This window comes from Sciurus vulgaris (assembly GCF_902686455.1).
Source record: "Sciurus vulgaris genome assembly, chromosome: 12".
In the NCBI taxonomy this organism is placed as follows: Eukaryota; Metazoa; Chordata; class Mammalia; order Rodentia; family Sciuridae; genus Sciurus; species Sciurus vulgaris.
This window is the reverse complement of record NC_136473.1, coordinates 58528731-58544385: the sequence shown is the minus strand read 5'-3', so window position 1 is coordinate 58544385 and position 15655 is coordinate 58528731. Positions and strand designations below refer to the sequence as shown.

At 48.2% G+C, this 15655-nt stretch overlaps 2 protein-coding genes across 2 annotated transcripts; one reads left to right on the top strand and one right to left on the bottom strand.

Moving 5' to 3' along the window:
* Positions 1-786: 786 nt before the first annotated feature.
* On the bottom strand, positions 787-4030 carry LOC306641572 (left-right determination factor 2-like). The gene is made up of 4 exons (XM_079106729.1): positions 3642-4030; positions 1999-2233; positions 1565-1807; positions 787-1153 (listed from the first exon to the last, which is right to left on the bottom strand). The coding sequence occupies exons 1-4, from the start codon at positions 3919-3921 to the stop codon at positions 790-792; spliced, it is 1122 nt and encodes a 373-aa protein (XP_078962855.1). The 5' UTR covers positions 3922-4030; the 3' UTR covers positions 787-789.
* Positions 4031-14836: 10806 nt separating this feature from the next.
* Positions 14837-15655, top strand: LOC306642466 (18S rRNA aminocarboxypropyltransferase-like). Its single transcript, XM_079108226.1, has one exon. The coding sequence runs from the start codon at positions 14959-14961 to the stop codon at positions 15481-15483; it is 525 nt and encodes a 174-aa protein (XP_078964352.1). The 5' UTR covers positions 14837-14958; the 3' UTR covers positions 15484-15655.

Genomic DNA, 15655 nt, shown 5'->3' with positions numbered 1-15655 from the left:
TGCTCCTTTTATTTGCCCAAGATCTGAAGAAGTGACCCACATTCTTATAGTATCAGTGATGATTTGGATAACAGCTTTTGTATTTTCATGCAACTAGAATTGAAGTAAAGTCCCAATCACTGCCCAGAAAAGTCTAAATGTCAACAGCAAAAAAGATCTGTCCCAATTCTGAAAAGAAAAAAAAAAAAAAAAACAGGCACCACAGATACTAGAATCTGAATGCATTTAATTCTAACTTCCTAAATTACTGAAGACCTTAACCAAGCCTTGGCCAAATTAAGCTATTTCCTTAGTATTCCAATCAAGTTGACCTATTCTCTGTAGAACTTTGTGCCCTCATCAATTTGCAGAACTTGGTTAAAATAGACAAGTATAAAATTACAGAATAAAATGTGTTTTATTTGTGTCTTGCAAAGCCCTGATTGTCTGGGTGATGCATAATCCACACTTAAATGCAGGTCTCAGGTTAAGAGTTGAGGCTGGAGCTCAGCCCAGACCCAGTAACAGGACAAGGAAACAATGAAAATTTGACGTTTTCTGCCCATATGTTATAGTATCTACACATGTAAGTGCTTAGAATATAGTGCAGGGGCTACCCAGTGGCCAAAGAGTCTCACTCCTGGGAAGCAAATTTTAGGAAGTGAGCTGACATGTCAGAGGAAACAAATCCAGAGCTCAGTTGAAACACAGAGCATTAGTCCTTGAGGGTTCGGTCTCTCTGGGGCCCTAGAACACTTCACACACACACACCCACACAGAAGCTAAGTCCCTTCATGGCTACACCAGGGCCTATGGCTCAAGACCCCTTGGCACAGGAGCCCCATCTGAGGCACAGCTGCACTTCTGCACCCGCATGTTGGGCAGGCTGACTACCTGGGGCCTGGTCCTGCCTCCTTCCTTGATGTTCACAATCATGGGCAGTGAGGATGTCTCTGAGGCAATGCACTGTCGTGGCCCCAGAAATGGCCACTTGAAGGTCAGAGGCTCTGGGGGCTGCAAGCAGCTGCCCACACATTCATAGACCAGGAAACCTGGGGGCTCCAGGACCCAGTTCTCAGCCCACTTCATCCCCTGGAGGTCCAAGTACATCTGTTGGCGGCAGCAGCGGGTGTCCTCCGTCACTAGTGCCTCAGGGTCACAATTGCCTTGAGCTCTGTAGGGACAAGGAAAGATAGGTCAGAGATGAGCTGGAAGGGCTGAGGTCAAAAGCACTGACAGTTTATAATCCATCTCAATATATTCAAAAAGTTGGATATTGGACTGGGGGTGTAGCTCAGTGATAAGGTGTTTGCTTAGCATGCACAAGGCCCTGGGTTCCATCCCCAGCATTGTAATAAAAGAAAAGACAAAGAAAAAAGAAAATATTTGTGTCAGAGACTATAACTAAAAATAACTGTAAAATAAATAGCTGATATTTTCTGAGGGCCTTCTCTAAGAGTCAGAGGGAGAATCTATAAATGTTCTCATTCATTCCCACATACTGCAAAGTTGCCCGTTTCAAAATGAGTTTAATTCCCTTTTTGTCTCTCTACTTGGGCTCATCAGTTTGACCCACAACGCTCACCCGTAGTCCTTGAGATCCAGCGTGTGCAACTCCAGTTGGGGCTCGGTCTGCTCAGCGCCCAGTGCCCCATGCGCGGAGAAGCGGACCAGCGTGTGGGTGCTGGAGGCCCCCGGACCCAGGTGCTCCCTCTGCACCGACACCTGTAGCAGCAGAGGCTGCCGGGGCCGTCTCAGCTGCTGCCAGAAGTTCACGGCCTCGGTCACGTCGAAGACCTTCCAGCCGCTCTCGTAGATGGACACCAGCCTGAGACAGAGACCCGCGTGAGGGGTGGGGTCTGGGACAACAGGAGGGCCCCGGGGAAATCTACCCCGCCCCGCCCCGCTCCATCGCTGGCCCCGCCCTTTCCTGCTCTCCCAGGGGGCGGGGACGTGCTAAATGGAGCGGCCTCCTCCCCGCCTCTCGCCGCCCCTCCCCCGGCACACAGGAATCCCCACCTGGAGTCTATGAGAGAGGTGCGGTTGGAGCCATCGTCGCGAAAGCGCAGCCACTCAATGGTGACCCGAGCCCAGGCGCTTCGCTCGTGCCTGCGGAGAGCAGCCTGAGGGACAGGCTCCTGGAAGAGCCGCAGCACAGCCTGCACCAGTTCGCTGTTGGGTGGCAGTCGTCCCTCCATGCCAAACACCAGCAGGTGCGTCGAAGCCTCGGACACCAGGAACTTGCCAACCACCTCTGGAGACAAGAGCAGGGTTAGTTGGGTCTCTTAGGGCACCAGGGGAGCTCAGAGGGTTGCGGGGTCCAGGGCCAATGACCAGAATTTCCTGGTAATCCACAAGAAAAGTTTGGGGCCTGGGAAACTGGTAGACCAAGAAAGGAGTATCCTTCCTCATCCCTTGATTAAAAGTAATTTAAAAAATTTGCAGTCAGTCTCTGTGTCCTAAAACAATCACATGGGATTGGGTCTTGTTTACTAGCAACCCCCACCTTCAGTGGTTAGGGACAGCCTTGGGACTCTGCACAAAGGACTGGGCCCTCAAGTATACTGCAATGCTGACTTCTTTGGGAGAAGGGAGCAGGATGTAATAGAAGAGGAAATGGAGAGGGGGCTGCAGAGAACCTGGAAAATGGAAATCTGTGGTCACCAGTTGAACTGTATTTTTCTTAAGGGCCAGAGAAAGGGACCTGAATTTACTCTCATTTCTTCCAGTGGTGAGGGAGCTCGTGCTCAGCTAAATGTCCCCAAAGGGAGGAACAGGGAGCTAGGTGCTTCTAAACAACTTTGGCAGGGCTACTGAGCCTTGAGGCAGATGTCTGGGACATGTACAACACCCTCCTCAGAGGCACCTGTAAACCCGTCACTAACACCTGAGGCTCCAGTTTGGCAGCATGATCACCCGACAGGCCAGCCACATTTGCTGCCAACAGTCTCCTCAACTGCTGTTCTGATTCCTCATCTCCCCAGGCATCAGGCGTGGCAGGAGAGCAGAATGGGGGTGGGTCTAGCTGAGTCCTAACGGGGTGGTTCCAGCTGAGGCAAGAGGCTGCACTAGGATGGAGGTGCAGCTGCATTCCTGACAACTGGACACCTCTGCTGTCACACTTAGGTATTCCCAGCTACCCAAGCAGCTTCTACCCACAGCCACTCACTCACTTCCGTGTTCACCATGCTGGGAGGGAGACAGGTGAGGACAGTCCTCCACTGTTCCAGGTGAGCTAGTGGTTGAGAGAGGTTTTTAAGACTATGTGTTCCAGGTCACTCTCAAACCAGAGTGGCAATGTGGAAGTAGACCCCAGGAAGTCCTGTCTGCACCCTAGCTCTCTGGGAAACCTGGTCCTAGCCACACCCACCCAAGCCCAGTGGCTCTGCTTTCCTCTATCTCCTCCTCTTCTCTGGGGACTGGGCTTTGCCAGCAGGTCCAGCTTGACACAGCTCGTCTTGGTCCTAAGGAATCTCTTAGTGCATAGCCAGAGCCTAGGGGCCCAGGCCCCGCCACCCTCCTCACTGCCGCTTGGACCATGACCCCCATACATCCTCTCCACAGAGCACCACAAAACAAAGGCCCCCCGACACCACCAGAGTGGTCAAGAACAGTCTGTTCCTTCCCCACAAGGACCAAAATGCAGAAGGTGGAGGGCTCACCTGGAAAGCTCTGACTGAACCTCTTCCCACGGGAGCGGTCCCCATGGCTGCGCTGCAGCAGGGCCACATACTGGGCCCGCACGTCAGCAGGGATGGTCAACCCCTCCACATCAGCCTTGTCCAGGATGGGCACCTGGCTGAGCTGCAGCTGCTGCAGCAGACTGCCCAGAACCTGCTGCTCGGTCAGGGCCTCCCCGGGACTGGTCAGGGGCAGCACCCAGAGAGCACAGCAGATCCACAGGGGTTGCATAGTTCCACTCAGAAGCAGAAAGGAGTCCATGGATATATCTCCAGGAAGCCTGCAGAAGGGTCTTGGGTCCAGGAGCTGGGTCTGCTGAGAGTCAGGGCTGACCCGCTTTATAGCCAGCCCTGGGGTGGAGAGGGAGGGCTAGGTCACACCCCTTGGACCTCCTGGGAGCTCAGCAGCCAGACAGGCTCTTGAGCCCTGAGGAGGGGGATGTCTGGAAGGGGCACAAAGGGCTGTCTGAACTGAGGGAAGCTGGTTATTGCTGTCTGCTCCATGGCAGTGAACCTCTACCTTGGCTTAATTAAATTTAAGAAGTTTGGGCTTGGGATGTAGCTCAGTGGTAGAGCACTGGCCTAGCATGGATGAGGCTCTGAGTGTGATCCCCAGCACTGGGGGTGAGGGGAGTTTGATTACTGGAGAAAAGGCTTCATTCCCTTCTGAGGCCAGTCTCCCAATTGCTGGAATGTGGACTTAGAATGCTGTTCCAGGGCTCTCTAAGAACAAATCCTGCCCTGTCCTTTGAGGTCCATGCTTCAGAGGGTGCCTAGGGGCTAACAAGATCCAGAGTTTGTGGTCAACAGTTGGGAAATCTGGTATTTCCCACTGTTCTGGGGGCCTTGCTAGGCCAGGGATTCTGGGAACCTTTAGTACCGGTGGGATTTTGTCCAAGAAGGAGCTCTAACCTCTCCCTCTTTCCTGCTGTTCTAGAATTAGAGTTGAAAGCCCACCCTCCCCCACAAACACACTTTTTTTTTTTTTTTTTTTGAGACCTAGTCTTGCTAAATTGCTGAGGCTGGTTAGCCTGGAATTTGTGATCCTCCTGCCTCAGCCTCGGAGTCACTGAGAATGCAGGCAGGTACGACCACACCCAAGTCCTCTCTCCCAATTTTTTAAAAAAATTTTTATTTATTCGTTTATTTATTTTTATGCAGTGCTAAGGATGGAACCCAGTGCCTCACAGCACACATGCTAGGCAAGCGCTCTGCCACTGAGCTACAGCACCAGCCCACTCTGTCCCAATTTTTTTTATAAACTCTTTTCTTTTCTCAGTTATAGATGGACATAATATCCTTATTTATTTATTTTTATGTGGTGCTGAGGATTGAACCCAGTGCCTCACACGTGTCAGGCAAATGCTCTACCACTGAACCACAACCCCAGCTCCTCTCTCCCAACTTTTCAGCCAAGAAAATCAAGACTCAGAGAGGTGACAGCTTCCCCAGGCTCTCATTTGATGATTGATAACCTGTATAATTATCAATTGAAATATAATTATGCAGGTAAATATAATTGAAAGTCAGGTTTTTCAATTCCCAGCCCGAAGATCTTTCCACACCGTGAAACTACGTATAGCAGAGTCCTGCCCTTGGAGGTCTTGAGGGGCGATCCAGGTGGACTCCATTCAAATGATCAGGTCTGGGCACGGGGGTGGGTGGGGGGCATGGTAGCAAACCCCCGGTCTCCTGAGGCTTCCCCAAGACACCAGAATGTGGATTTGTGGGTTGGTTGAAGAGTTGTGCTGGGGAAATAAAGCTGGGCAATCAGCCATGGAAAGTCTTGCCAGATAGAATACAGGTTGCGATTTGAAATATATTAGGTATTCATTGCTTGTCTGTAATTCAGATTTCACCCGTCCTCTGTTTATTTGCCGAATCTGACAACCCTACCCAGAAGTCAAAAGAAGAAAGCCAATGTGGATTGGACTTGTCAACCAGCTGGGCTGTTGCCCTGTGGGAGGTCAACCCCACCCTTTGTTATGCAGAAGAGGAGCCTGGCTATCCCGCCACCCCCACCTGTGTCTGGCCCAGGTCCGGCTGGCTGGAGGTGGTCATGTGACCTCAGAAAAGATCTTCCTTTCTGAGCAGAGTCTGGGCCATTGGAATGAGGCCCAGTATCCCTGACTCAGGGCCCATTTTGGCTCTGGCTCTGGGCTCAGGACCAAGGACACTGGAAAGGGCAGTGATCTGACCATCCTGGGGAAATGGGTAACAAAGAGGGCTGGGGTACATACAAGTGAAGCCCTCACTACCATTCTCCTGTCCCTACAAGGACAGGATCTGACCCCAAACAGAAGTCAGGCTGCCAGGTGAGGTCCAGGGGAAAACAGTCAGAGGTCATCAGGGGGCCTTCCATGGGTGGGAATCAACTCCACCCAGACTTAGAACCAAGGCGGACTCAGAAGTCAAAAAAGATTGAGTTCAGGAGTGGAGTCACTTCCAGGTTAGAGCACTGTGTCTGGGGGCCTCTGGGGTGGCTGCTGTCCCTTTCCTGTGCAGGAACAGTTACTACTGTGAGTGCTTAGATACTTTGGGCTGCCCCAACTCCATACTGTCAACCTCCCTGACTCTAACTGGCCACTGGGGTCTTCAGACACCCCCTGGATGAGCCCCTATTGTTCCCCCAGAGCAGCCCACCCTTTCCTGGAGCTCTCTGGGGGCTAAGGAGGGTGTGGGACAAGGTAGGAATAAAAATTCAATTTTTTTTTTTTTTTTTTTTGGTACCAGGATTTGAACCCAGGGGTGCTAAACCACTGAGCCATGTTTCAAACTCTTTATATTTTTTTATTTTAAGACAGGGTCTCTCTAAATTGCTCCGGGCCTTGCTAAGTTGCTGAGTTGGCCTCCAACTTACAATTCTCCTGCCTCAGCCTCCCAAGTTGCTGTGCCACCACTACACCCTGCAGGATTTAAGTTCATCTAGCCCCTTCCCACTTTGTGGCGAATGTGAGTTCAAACCTTGCTGTGCCACACATTAGCTGTGTGTTTTCTCTGTTTTCTGCCATCTTTTAGAAATAGGAATGATGTCTTCTCTCTCTCTCTTATTGTGGTACTGGGAATTGAACCCAAGGGTGCTCTACCACTGAACTATATCCCTGGCCCTTTTCATTTTTTATTTTCAGACAGGATCTCTCTATATTACCAAGACTGGCCTTGAACTTGCAGTCCCCCTGCCTCAGCCTCCCGAGTTGTTGGGATTACTGCTAGTGACCCCACCAAGCTGAAATAATGTACTTTTTTCACAGGAAATTTGTCCACATTAATTGAGGTGTTTACAGAGTGCTTAGCAAGCCTCCTGTTAACAGTAGTGCTCAATACATAGTAGGAGACTTCCACACTGTTACTAAGTATTTAAATGTCTAACTTTTTAAAAACATATAGGTTAAAAACAAAATATAGTTTAACATTTCTAAAACACCTTGATAAATAATTCAAATAGTGCAACATTCAAATATATGGAAGGGAATGTAGGGAAATGTCATTCTCCCTTCATTCCTGTCTGCTCCTTTTACCTCCACCTGTGCTCTTACAAATAACACGGAAATATTTTCCCACCATACACATATTTCCTGCTTTTCAAAATTATGGTTTATAATTTTTTTTGCAGTGTTGGGGATCAAACTCAGAACCTTGGAGATGCTAAGCACAGTCTCTACCACTAAGCTATACCTCCAGCCCAAATTTTGTTTTATTTCTTTTTTTATGTATTTATTTTATTTTATTTTATTTTATTTTGAGGCGGCATCTCACTATTTTGCCCAAGCTGGACTTGAGCTCACCACTCTCCTGCTGCAGTCTCCAGAGTAACTGGGATTACAGACATGTACCACCACACCCAGCTTTTTCCTTCCCTCTCCTCTGTTCCTTTCTCTTCCCCACCTCTCTCCTTTCCTCTTCTTTCCTTCCCTGTTTTTAGGATTAAACCCAGAGCCTCACACTGGCCAGGCAAGTGCTCCACTTCTGAGCTCTACTTGCAGCCCTTCCTCTGTTTTTTTGTTTTTGTTTTTGTTTTTTCCTATCATCTAATTTCATTAGCTAGTACCTCTAGAACAATTTTATATAAAATCAGCAATAGGAGATATCACTTTTTCTCTTGATTTTAATAGAACTCCTTTACTGTTTCTTCATTAAGTTACGAGCTTTACAGTTGGTATAAGTATATTTTATCATGTTAAGGAAGTATCTATAATAGCTTTAACAAATTTTGGTTTTGTTTTCGTGTTTGGTGCTATGAATTGAACCCAGGGCCTCAGGCATGCTAAGCATGTGCTCTACCATTGTGCTACACTCTGAACCCAATAATAGGAGGATTTTTAAAAAATCAAGACTGGATGTTGAATAATACCAATTTGGTGACTATCTGGAGGAATGAGAACTCTTGTATATTGCTAGCGAAAGTATGAGCACACTAGAGAACTCCTTGACAGTATTCACAGCAGTTTAAAGTACCTCAATGCCCAAAGACCCAATGATTCCATCCAGGGGGACAGAAATGCATGCATAAGAATGATCATTGCAGTATTGTTTATGAGTCCAAACAGGCCAAAGGTATAGCTCAGAGGTGTGCTTAGTATGGATGAGGCGCTGGGTTCAATCCTTAGCATCAGATACACAAAAATCCAAACTGAAGCAACTACTAAAAATATCCACCAACAGCATAAAAGGTAAGTAAAATGATGTATAGTCCTGCAATGGACTACTCTGCAGCAAAGACAATGAACAAAAGTTGCATATAACGCTGGCAACTGTCACAAGCAACTATACTTAAATAGCAGTAGCCAGACACAAAAGATGTAAACGATTCCATGTATTTAAAATTCAAAACAAGGGCAGAACTAAGCTACAGTGTTCAGAGATATATTCCTTTACTTGGGAAAAGAAAAAAAAATCATTTGCTAATAGTGATCATTCTGTTCATTTTTCGAATATTTACATCTCTAATTGCCATCTACGTGCACTCACTTGGAGGATTTGCAGTCATAGCACACAATTCTTTTTAGGAAATACTCTCAGGCTTGCAGAGAGACTGAGGTGGAAACTATAGGCCCACCTTTGTTCCCACCTGAGTCCTAGGGAGGCTGCAATCCCTGCTCCTGATCGATCCCACCAATACTCTGCCCTCACAGCCCCACAGCCTCATCTCCACCCACCATCTGATCCCTACCAAGGGACCACAGCCCAGCCCAGGGCTCCAATGCTACCCTTTGCTGTTGGTTGTTGGTAAGTGGTCCTCCAGCAGATAAAATGGGTCTGCCACTGGCTTCTCAACACCCCTTGAATTCAACCCTACCAATGTGTGTGTGCAGAGGTGGGTGGAGGGGATAGTGTGCTGAGACCACTGGCACTCATGTCACACAGAGGACCCATGTCAGACTCATGAATGCATGTATGGCTAAGTATGGGTACACGGTGAGCTGGCTACACACATTTCTCAGGGCCCAAAGTCCTCCATTATTGCTGGGGAAGTTCAGGCTGCTAGAGGAGACAGGTCACTGTACCACAGAAGGATACCAAAGCCCAGTGTGGTGGTACACACCTGCAATCCTAGCGGTTCAGGAGGCAGAGGCAGTAGGATCTTGCGTTCAAAGCCAGCCTCAGCAACTTAGTGAGGCCCTAAGCAACTTAGTGAGACCCTGACTCTAAATAAAATATTTTTTTAAACTTTTTTTTTTAGTTGTAGACAGATACAATACCTTTGTTAATTTATTTTTATGTGGTGCTGAGGATCAAACCCAGTGCCTCACACATGCTGGGTGAGTGCTCTAACACTGAGCCACAATCCCAGCTCCTAAAATATTTAAAAAGGACTGGGGATGTGGTTCAGTGGGAAAGTGCCCCTGGGTGTAATCCCTGGTACCAAAAAGAAAAGAAAAGGGCACCAAAGCCACCTGCTGCTTCATCACAGCTTGGCTCTTCTCCAGTTTGCAGAGTATGGTTCATGCCCTGGGTTTTGCTTTGTTTAGTTTTTTCCCCTTCTTTTTATTTATTTATTTATTTATAACCACTCAGCCACAATTCCAGCTTTTTAAATTTTTTCTTTTGAGAAAGGGTCTCACTAAGTTGCTTTAGGGTCTCACTGAATTGCTGAGGTTAGCTTTGAACTTGCAATCCTCCAGCCTCAACCTCCCAAGCCGCTGGGACTACAGGTGTGCACCATCGCACCCAGCTTTTCCCTAACTTTAAAGGTGTACCTCAAGAGTTGACCCCATCCTTTCTTTGTTGTGGGCTTCTCTGGGGAACCTCTTACTTGTATGAAGAAAACAGGCATGAAACTTGGTTGGAGTTGGAATCAGTTAAACATATGCAAAAGTGAACTGGATATATTATTTTATATCTAAAACAAATCAACATGTAAAGAATTTCACCCCCCCCAGCCCTTTTTTGTTTTTTACAGGAAAAGAATCTCTCTCTCACCACACACACACACCCTTTTTTTTTTTTTGCAGGGACGAAATGATGAAACCTCAGGGACTATACTGGAACAAAATAAAATAAGTGTAGCTTAATATTCTGATAGCTCTCAGAACAACAGTGACTGAAAAATAAACAATCTTAAAAAATAATCCACAATCATCAAACTCACCTATTAAAGGGAATACACAAATTAATGTAGCTGTCATTTGTTTTACTGGTTTACCCAACACAAAGGGGCCCTCAAGTGAGGAGAGAAACAAACAGACTTGGTTTCATTTTGTTTTGTTTGTTCTCTTTAAGGCTTTAGCCACACCTGGGCTTCACCTGCCTGTGAACCACTTCCAGTTGGGGAAAACACCTGGGAGGTAAACAGCCAGGTGTGTGTTTCTGCCACGTCTCCTGTGGCAGCATCAACTTACAAGCAGGCCCTTGTGCCCTGAGTAAAAACCACTTCTCTGATGGAACTGGCCTTCCTGCTCTCTCCAGGTCTGCTGTCCTGAGCTTCCCACCTCTCCTTCCATAGCTGTGAGCTGCCTCATCCCAGCAGCCAAACCCAAACCCCTCCTTCCCTTTTTAAAGGAAAGATTTCAGGATTCAGAAGAGTCACAGGGACTGGGATTGTTGCTCAGTGGTAGAGCGCTTGCTTAGCACCTCTAAGGTCCAACACTGCAAAATAATAATAATAATAATTTTAAAAAGGAAAAAATTGTGTTATGTGGAAGGATTGGAGACAGGGATTTTTTGGGGGTGGGGGCAGAGGGAGTTGTTAGCAGTATTATTCTCTTATTTGCCCTCCCCAGTAAAAAACGTTCACGAAGCCAGGAGCGGTGGTGCATGCCTATATTCCCAGAGGCTTGGGAGGCTGAGGCAAGAGAATCAAAAGTTCAAAGCCAGCCTCAGCAAAAGTGAGGCACTAAGCAACTCAGTGAGACCCTGCCTATAAATAAAATACAAAATAAGGCTGGGGATGTGACTCAGTGGTTGAGTGCCCCTGAGTTCAATCCCTGATACCCCACCAAAGTGTTCACGAGAAGTCAGGCGCAGTGGTGCATATCTGTAATCCTGGTGGTTTGGAAGGCTGAGGCAGGAGGATTGCAAGTTGAAAACCAGCCTCAGGAACTTAATGAGACCCTGTCTCAAAAAATAAAAAGTGTTGGGGATGTGGTTCAGTGGTTAAGTATCACTGGATTCAATCCCTGGTACCACCAAAAAATAAAATAAAAAATTAAAAGTTTGTGAAAGAAAAGACTCATGTAAACCAACTTTTCCCCAAATCTAGAAACCATTCATTTCCATAAACTCCTCTTCCTGCTTCTCTTTCTCTTCAATTAATTGAGCAAATATTTGCTGATGATTTTGACGCTTTCAGTGTCCTGAGGAGACATAAAGGCAACTGGTACAATAGGAAGCTCAGGGGCAGGGAGGGCTCTGGGGAGGGAGGCACTCTGCCAAGGTGGCCCAAATGCTGCTGCAGGGTTCCAGTGCCCCCAGGAGGGAGGTACTCGCTCACGCTCAGCAGCCTTTCTCTCCATGTGCTTTACTTACCTCATGTGTCCTCTTTACCATCCCCTGCCCCAGCAGGAAGGCCCTGTTACCATTTCACAGCAGAGCCACAGAGCAGTTCAGACCCTGTGTCACATGTTGCCCATGAGAGCACCAAGGTCACAGGTTTTTCATGGGAAAACGCTAAGAGCCAATTCTGGCTGGGCGGCCTTGGACATCCTTATCAGCTACCTGTGCCTGGTTTTCCTTATCTGTGAAATGGAGGCATTAATAACATGGGTGCCTCCCACAAGCATTCAGTGACAGCAGGGCAAATGCCTAATCTGCACCTGGCTGCCTGAGCTTCCTTCCCCGCCCTCCTTTCAGACTCCTGCCTCACCTAACTGACTAGCAGGCGGCCTGTCAGAAGAAGCTTCCTCAATTTGTTCAGGGCCACACAGCTAGTAAGTGTCACACAAAGGACTGAACTAGCCAGGAAGGGGCCAGATGAACTGAAATGTGGGTTCTTATTCCTTCATTGTCTCTTGCCCTCCTTAGCCCCAGAGAGCCCCAGAGAAGGCTGGGCTGCTTTGGGAGAACAATGAGGGCTCATCCAATGGGTATCTGGAGACCCCAGTGGCCACATGGACCCCAAACTGGGGTCAGGGAGGTGTGGGACAGCCCAGGACACCCAAGTATTCACAGTAGTCTCTGTTCCTATGCAGGAAAGGGACAGCGGCCACCCCAGAGACCTCCAAATGCTGGGCTCTAACCTGTAATGACTCCACTCCTGGACTCAACCTTTTTGGCCCCCTTGGTTCTGAGCCTGAGTCCAGCTGATTCCCACCCACAGAGGCCCCCTGATGACCTCTGACTCCCCTGGCCCTCACCTGGCAACCTGATCTCTGTTTGGGGTCAAATCCTGTCCTTGCAGGAGCAGGAGAGTGGTGGGTGGACACCAGCCCCACTCCTGCCGCTCAGCTGTCACAGACTCCCTCACCATCTCACCCCCTCACCCGAGGTCCTCATGTCCAGGCCCAGGTCTTGGCCCTGAGCTGGTCAGCCTCTTCTCATCTCCATTCCCCTTCCCCCTCCTGTCCTCCATGATGACCAATCTGGTTGGGGGTAATTTCCCCTACCTCACCCAATCTGACTCTGCAGATCGCCAGGCCCCCTGCCCCCACCCCTCCTACAGGCCCGCAGAAGCTGGGCTACTTCTTCTGCATGACAAAGGGCGGGGGCTTCCTCCCGCCTGACAACTAATCAGTCCATTGTGAAAAGTCTCCCAATCCACATTCACTTTCTTCTGGCTGATTGGCCAATTACTTTATTTCCCCAGCAAAACCCTTGAACCCACCTGGAATCCACATTCAGGAAGGAGGTCTGTGTTTGCAAAGGGATATTTGCCCTCTGTCTGGGGGATTTGCCCTCAGTCTGCCTCTACTGATCCTCTCTCCAGACCCTGGCCAGGAAGGCCCCAGGGCCTGAACTGCAGGTTGCAAATAGCCTAAGGTCATGGAAAGAGCAGGTCTGCTTTTCTTTCTCCATAACTAATGGTTTCAGGTGCCTTTCATCACAGATGCCTCCCAGGTTCTCACTTCTGGCTTGGTCTCCCCATTGGGCACCAGAACCATATGTCTGAATGCCCATCAGCCCTACCTGTTGCCAGTTCATATATCCAACTAGGCCTCCAGTCCTAGTGGTCATTCTGGATTCCTTTCCTATCTTATGTACTTCACAGTCAATCCCCAGCCAGTCCCTTTGGTCTCACATTCAAAACACATCTTGTATCAATTTGCAGCCCTCCATCTTTGCTGCAGCCACTGCAACTGACTCCTGTCACTTCATTCCCCACCCTTGTGGTCAAGGCAGTAGTAGTCTCGGCAGAACTTTAATCAGAAAATGCTCTCCATGAATCAAAATCCTCCAGAAATGAACTGAAAATGAATCATGGACCTAAATATAATAGACAAAACAATAAAATTCCCAGAAGATAACAGAAGAAAATTTTGATGACCTTGGATTTGGCGTTGACTTTTTAGTCACAATTCCAAATCACTATCCATAAAAAGAGGTAACTGATAAATTGGACTTCACTAAAATTAACTTCTGCTTTGCAAAAGACACTGTCAAGAGAATGAGAAGACAAGTTACAGACCGGGAGAAAATATTTGCAAAAGAAATATCTGGCCAGGTGAGGTGTCACATGAATATAATCCCAGTAACTCAGGAGGCTGAGGGAGAAGAATTGCAAGTTCAAGGCCAGCCTTAGCAACTAATTTAGATTCTGTCTCAAAAATAAAATAAAAAATATAAAAGGGCTGGGGATTTAGCTCAGTGGTATAGCCCCAGTATTGAAAAAAATATATATATACATATATATATGATAAAGCATTGTTACTCAAAATAAAAACAAAGAAGTGTGTGTGTCTGTTGCAGCTGCTTCTGTTGCTGGTGATCAACCCAGAGCCTAATACATGCCAGGCAAACACTTTACCATTGAATTACATCCCCAGCCTCCTACTGTGATGGGCTGACAGATCTGACTCCATGAGAATGTTACAGTCCAGACTCTAAGGGAAATGACTAAACAGACTCCATTTTGCTCTGAGACTCCATGTTATGTAGGAAATAAGCTTCTCCCATGGGAACACCCTGCCTCTGTACCCATTATCAGTTACTTAGTGTGACATGTTTAACAATACAGAATGACAATTCCTATGTAAAGAAAAATTGCTCTCTTTTGATCCCTATTGCTCCTAAACAATGTACCATGTGAATGGTGATTGTGTGGATGTTAGTAACCATTCTTCAGTTTGTACCTAGATAAGGGTCATTCTGACCCACTTCCCCCTCTGTTGATGATCTCATGATGTTGCTTTGTAATTTCGAATCATAGCAACAGACACTTATGATTGATGTGACTTTTGGTATAAGAACCCCTACAACCCTATGGTCGGGGCTATTCTCCCAGTAGCCATTTTTTGGCGCATTGTGTGAGACTGTCAGCTGGTTGGCTTAATAAAGACTCTCAAATTTGGACTTCTCAGTGGTGATCGGTGTGTTCTTAAGTTGCGCCCCATAACACTACAAAGAACTCCTAAAACTCAACAATAAGAAAACAATATGACTTAAAAAAAATGGGCAAAAGACCTTAATAGACATTGCACTAAAGAAGATATACTGGCCTGCGCCTCGCGGGTCATGGGGCGCAGGAAGACGGTTCGCGCGACCGGCCGGGGGCAGAGGGCGCCCGCGCGCGGCGTCGGCCAGGCCGCTCCCTGGAGGCCTTCGCGGAGGAGGTGGACGCCACGCTGCGGGACCGCTGGTGGCACAGTCTGGGGTTGCAGTCATAGACTGCTCCTGGGCCAGGTTGGACGAGACACCCTTTGGGAAGATGAGAGGGAACCACTTGCGGCTGCTCCCCTACCTGGTGGCTGCCAACCCCGTAAACTATGGCCGGCCCTGCAGACTTTCCTGTGTGGAAGCTTTTGCTGCTGCCTTCTGCATCGTAGGCTTTTCAGATCTTGCTGTCATCTTACTGCGGAAGTTTAAGTGGGGCAAGGGCTTCTTGGACCTGAACCGCCAGCTCCTGGACACATATGCAGCCTGCAGCGGACCAGAGGAGGTGCTGCAGGCAGAGCAGGGGTTCCTGACCAGTGCCAGGGACAGCCCCCAGGAGGAGGAAATTGACCCCTTTGATGTGGATTCAGGGCGAGAGTTTGCAAACCCCAACAGGCCTGTGACCAGCACCTGGCTGCTCACGGATACAGATGACAGCGAGTCTGAGGACCAGGGGCCGGATGCTGGGGATAGAGGAAGCAGTAACTGCTTTCAAGATGAAGAAACTCCAGAACCAGGGGTTGAGGCCAGGGCCCCAACTGAGATTTGGAAAGGAATCAAGAAACGGCAGAGAGACTGAGGATCATAGACACCACATACATTGTTGAAGCTGTGTGATAAGGAAGTCGAGGGATGCAGGAATAGACAGCCTGGCAGCTACGATCCTGCAGCTGCTGGCAGGATTGTGTTCCTCTCCACACTGGGAAAGCCTTGCTTGGGATGCTTTCAATGAAATTATAGGCTGAGAAGCA

Coding starts and splice junctions, on each gene's coding strand:
- LOC306641572 (XM_079106729.1), bottom strand. CDS start 3,921: ATGGACTCCTTTCTGCTTCTGAGTGGAACTATGCAACCCCTGTGGATC. Junction 2,234..3,641: donor GTTCAGTCAGAGCTTTCCAG/GTGAGCCCTCCA, acceptor TCTTGTCTCCAG/AGGTGGTTGGCAAGTTCCTG. Junction 1,154..1,564: donor CTGGATCTCAAGGACTACGG/GTGAGCGTTGTG, acceptor TTGTCCCTACAG/AGCTCAAGGCAATTGTGACC.
- LOC306642466 (XM_079108226.1), top strand. CDS start 14,959: ATGAGAGGGAACCACTTGCGGCTGCTCCCCTACCTGGTGGCTGCCAAC.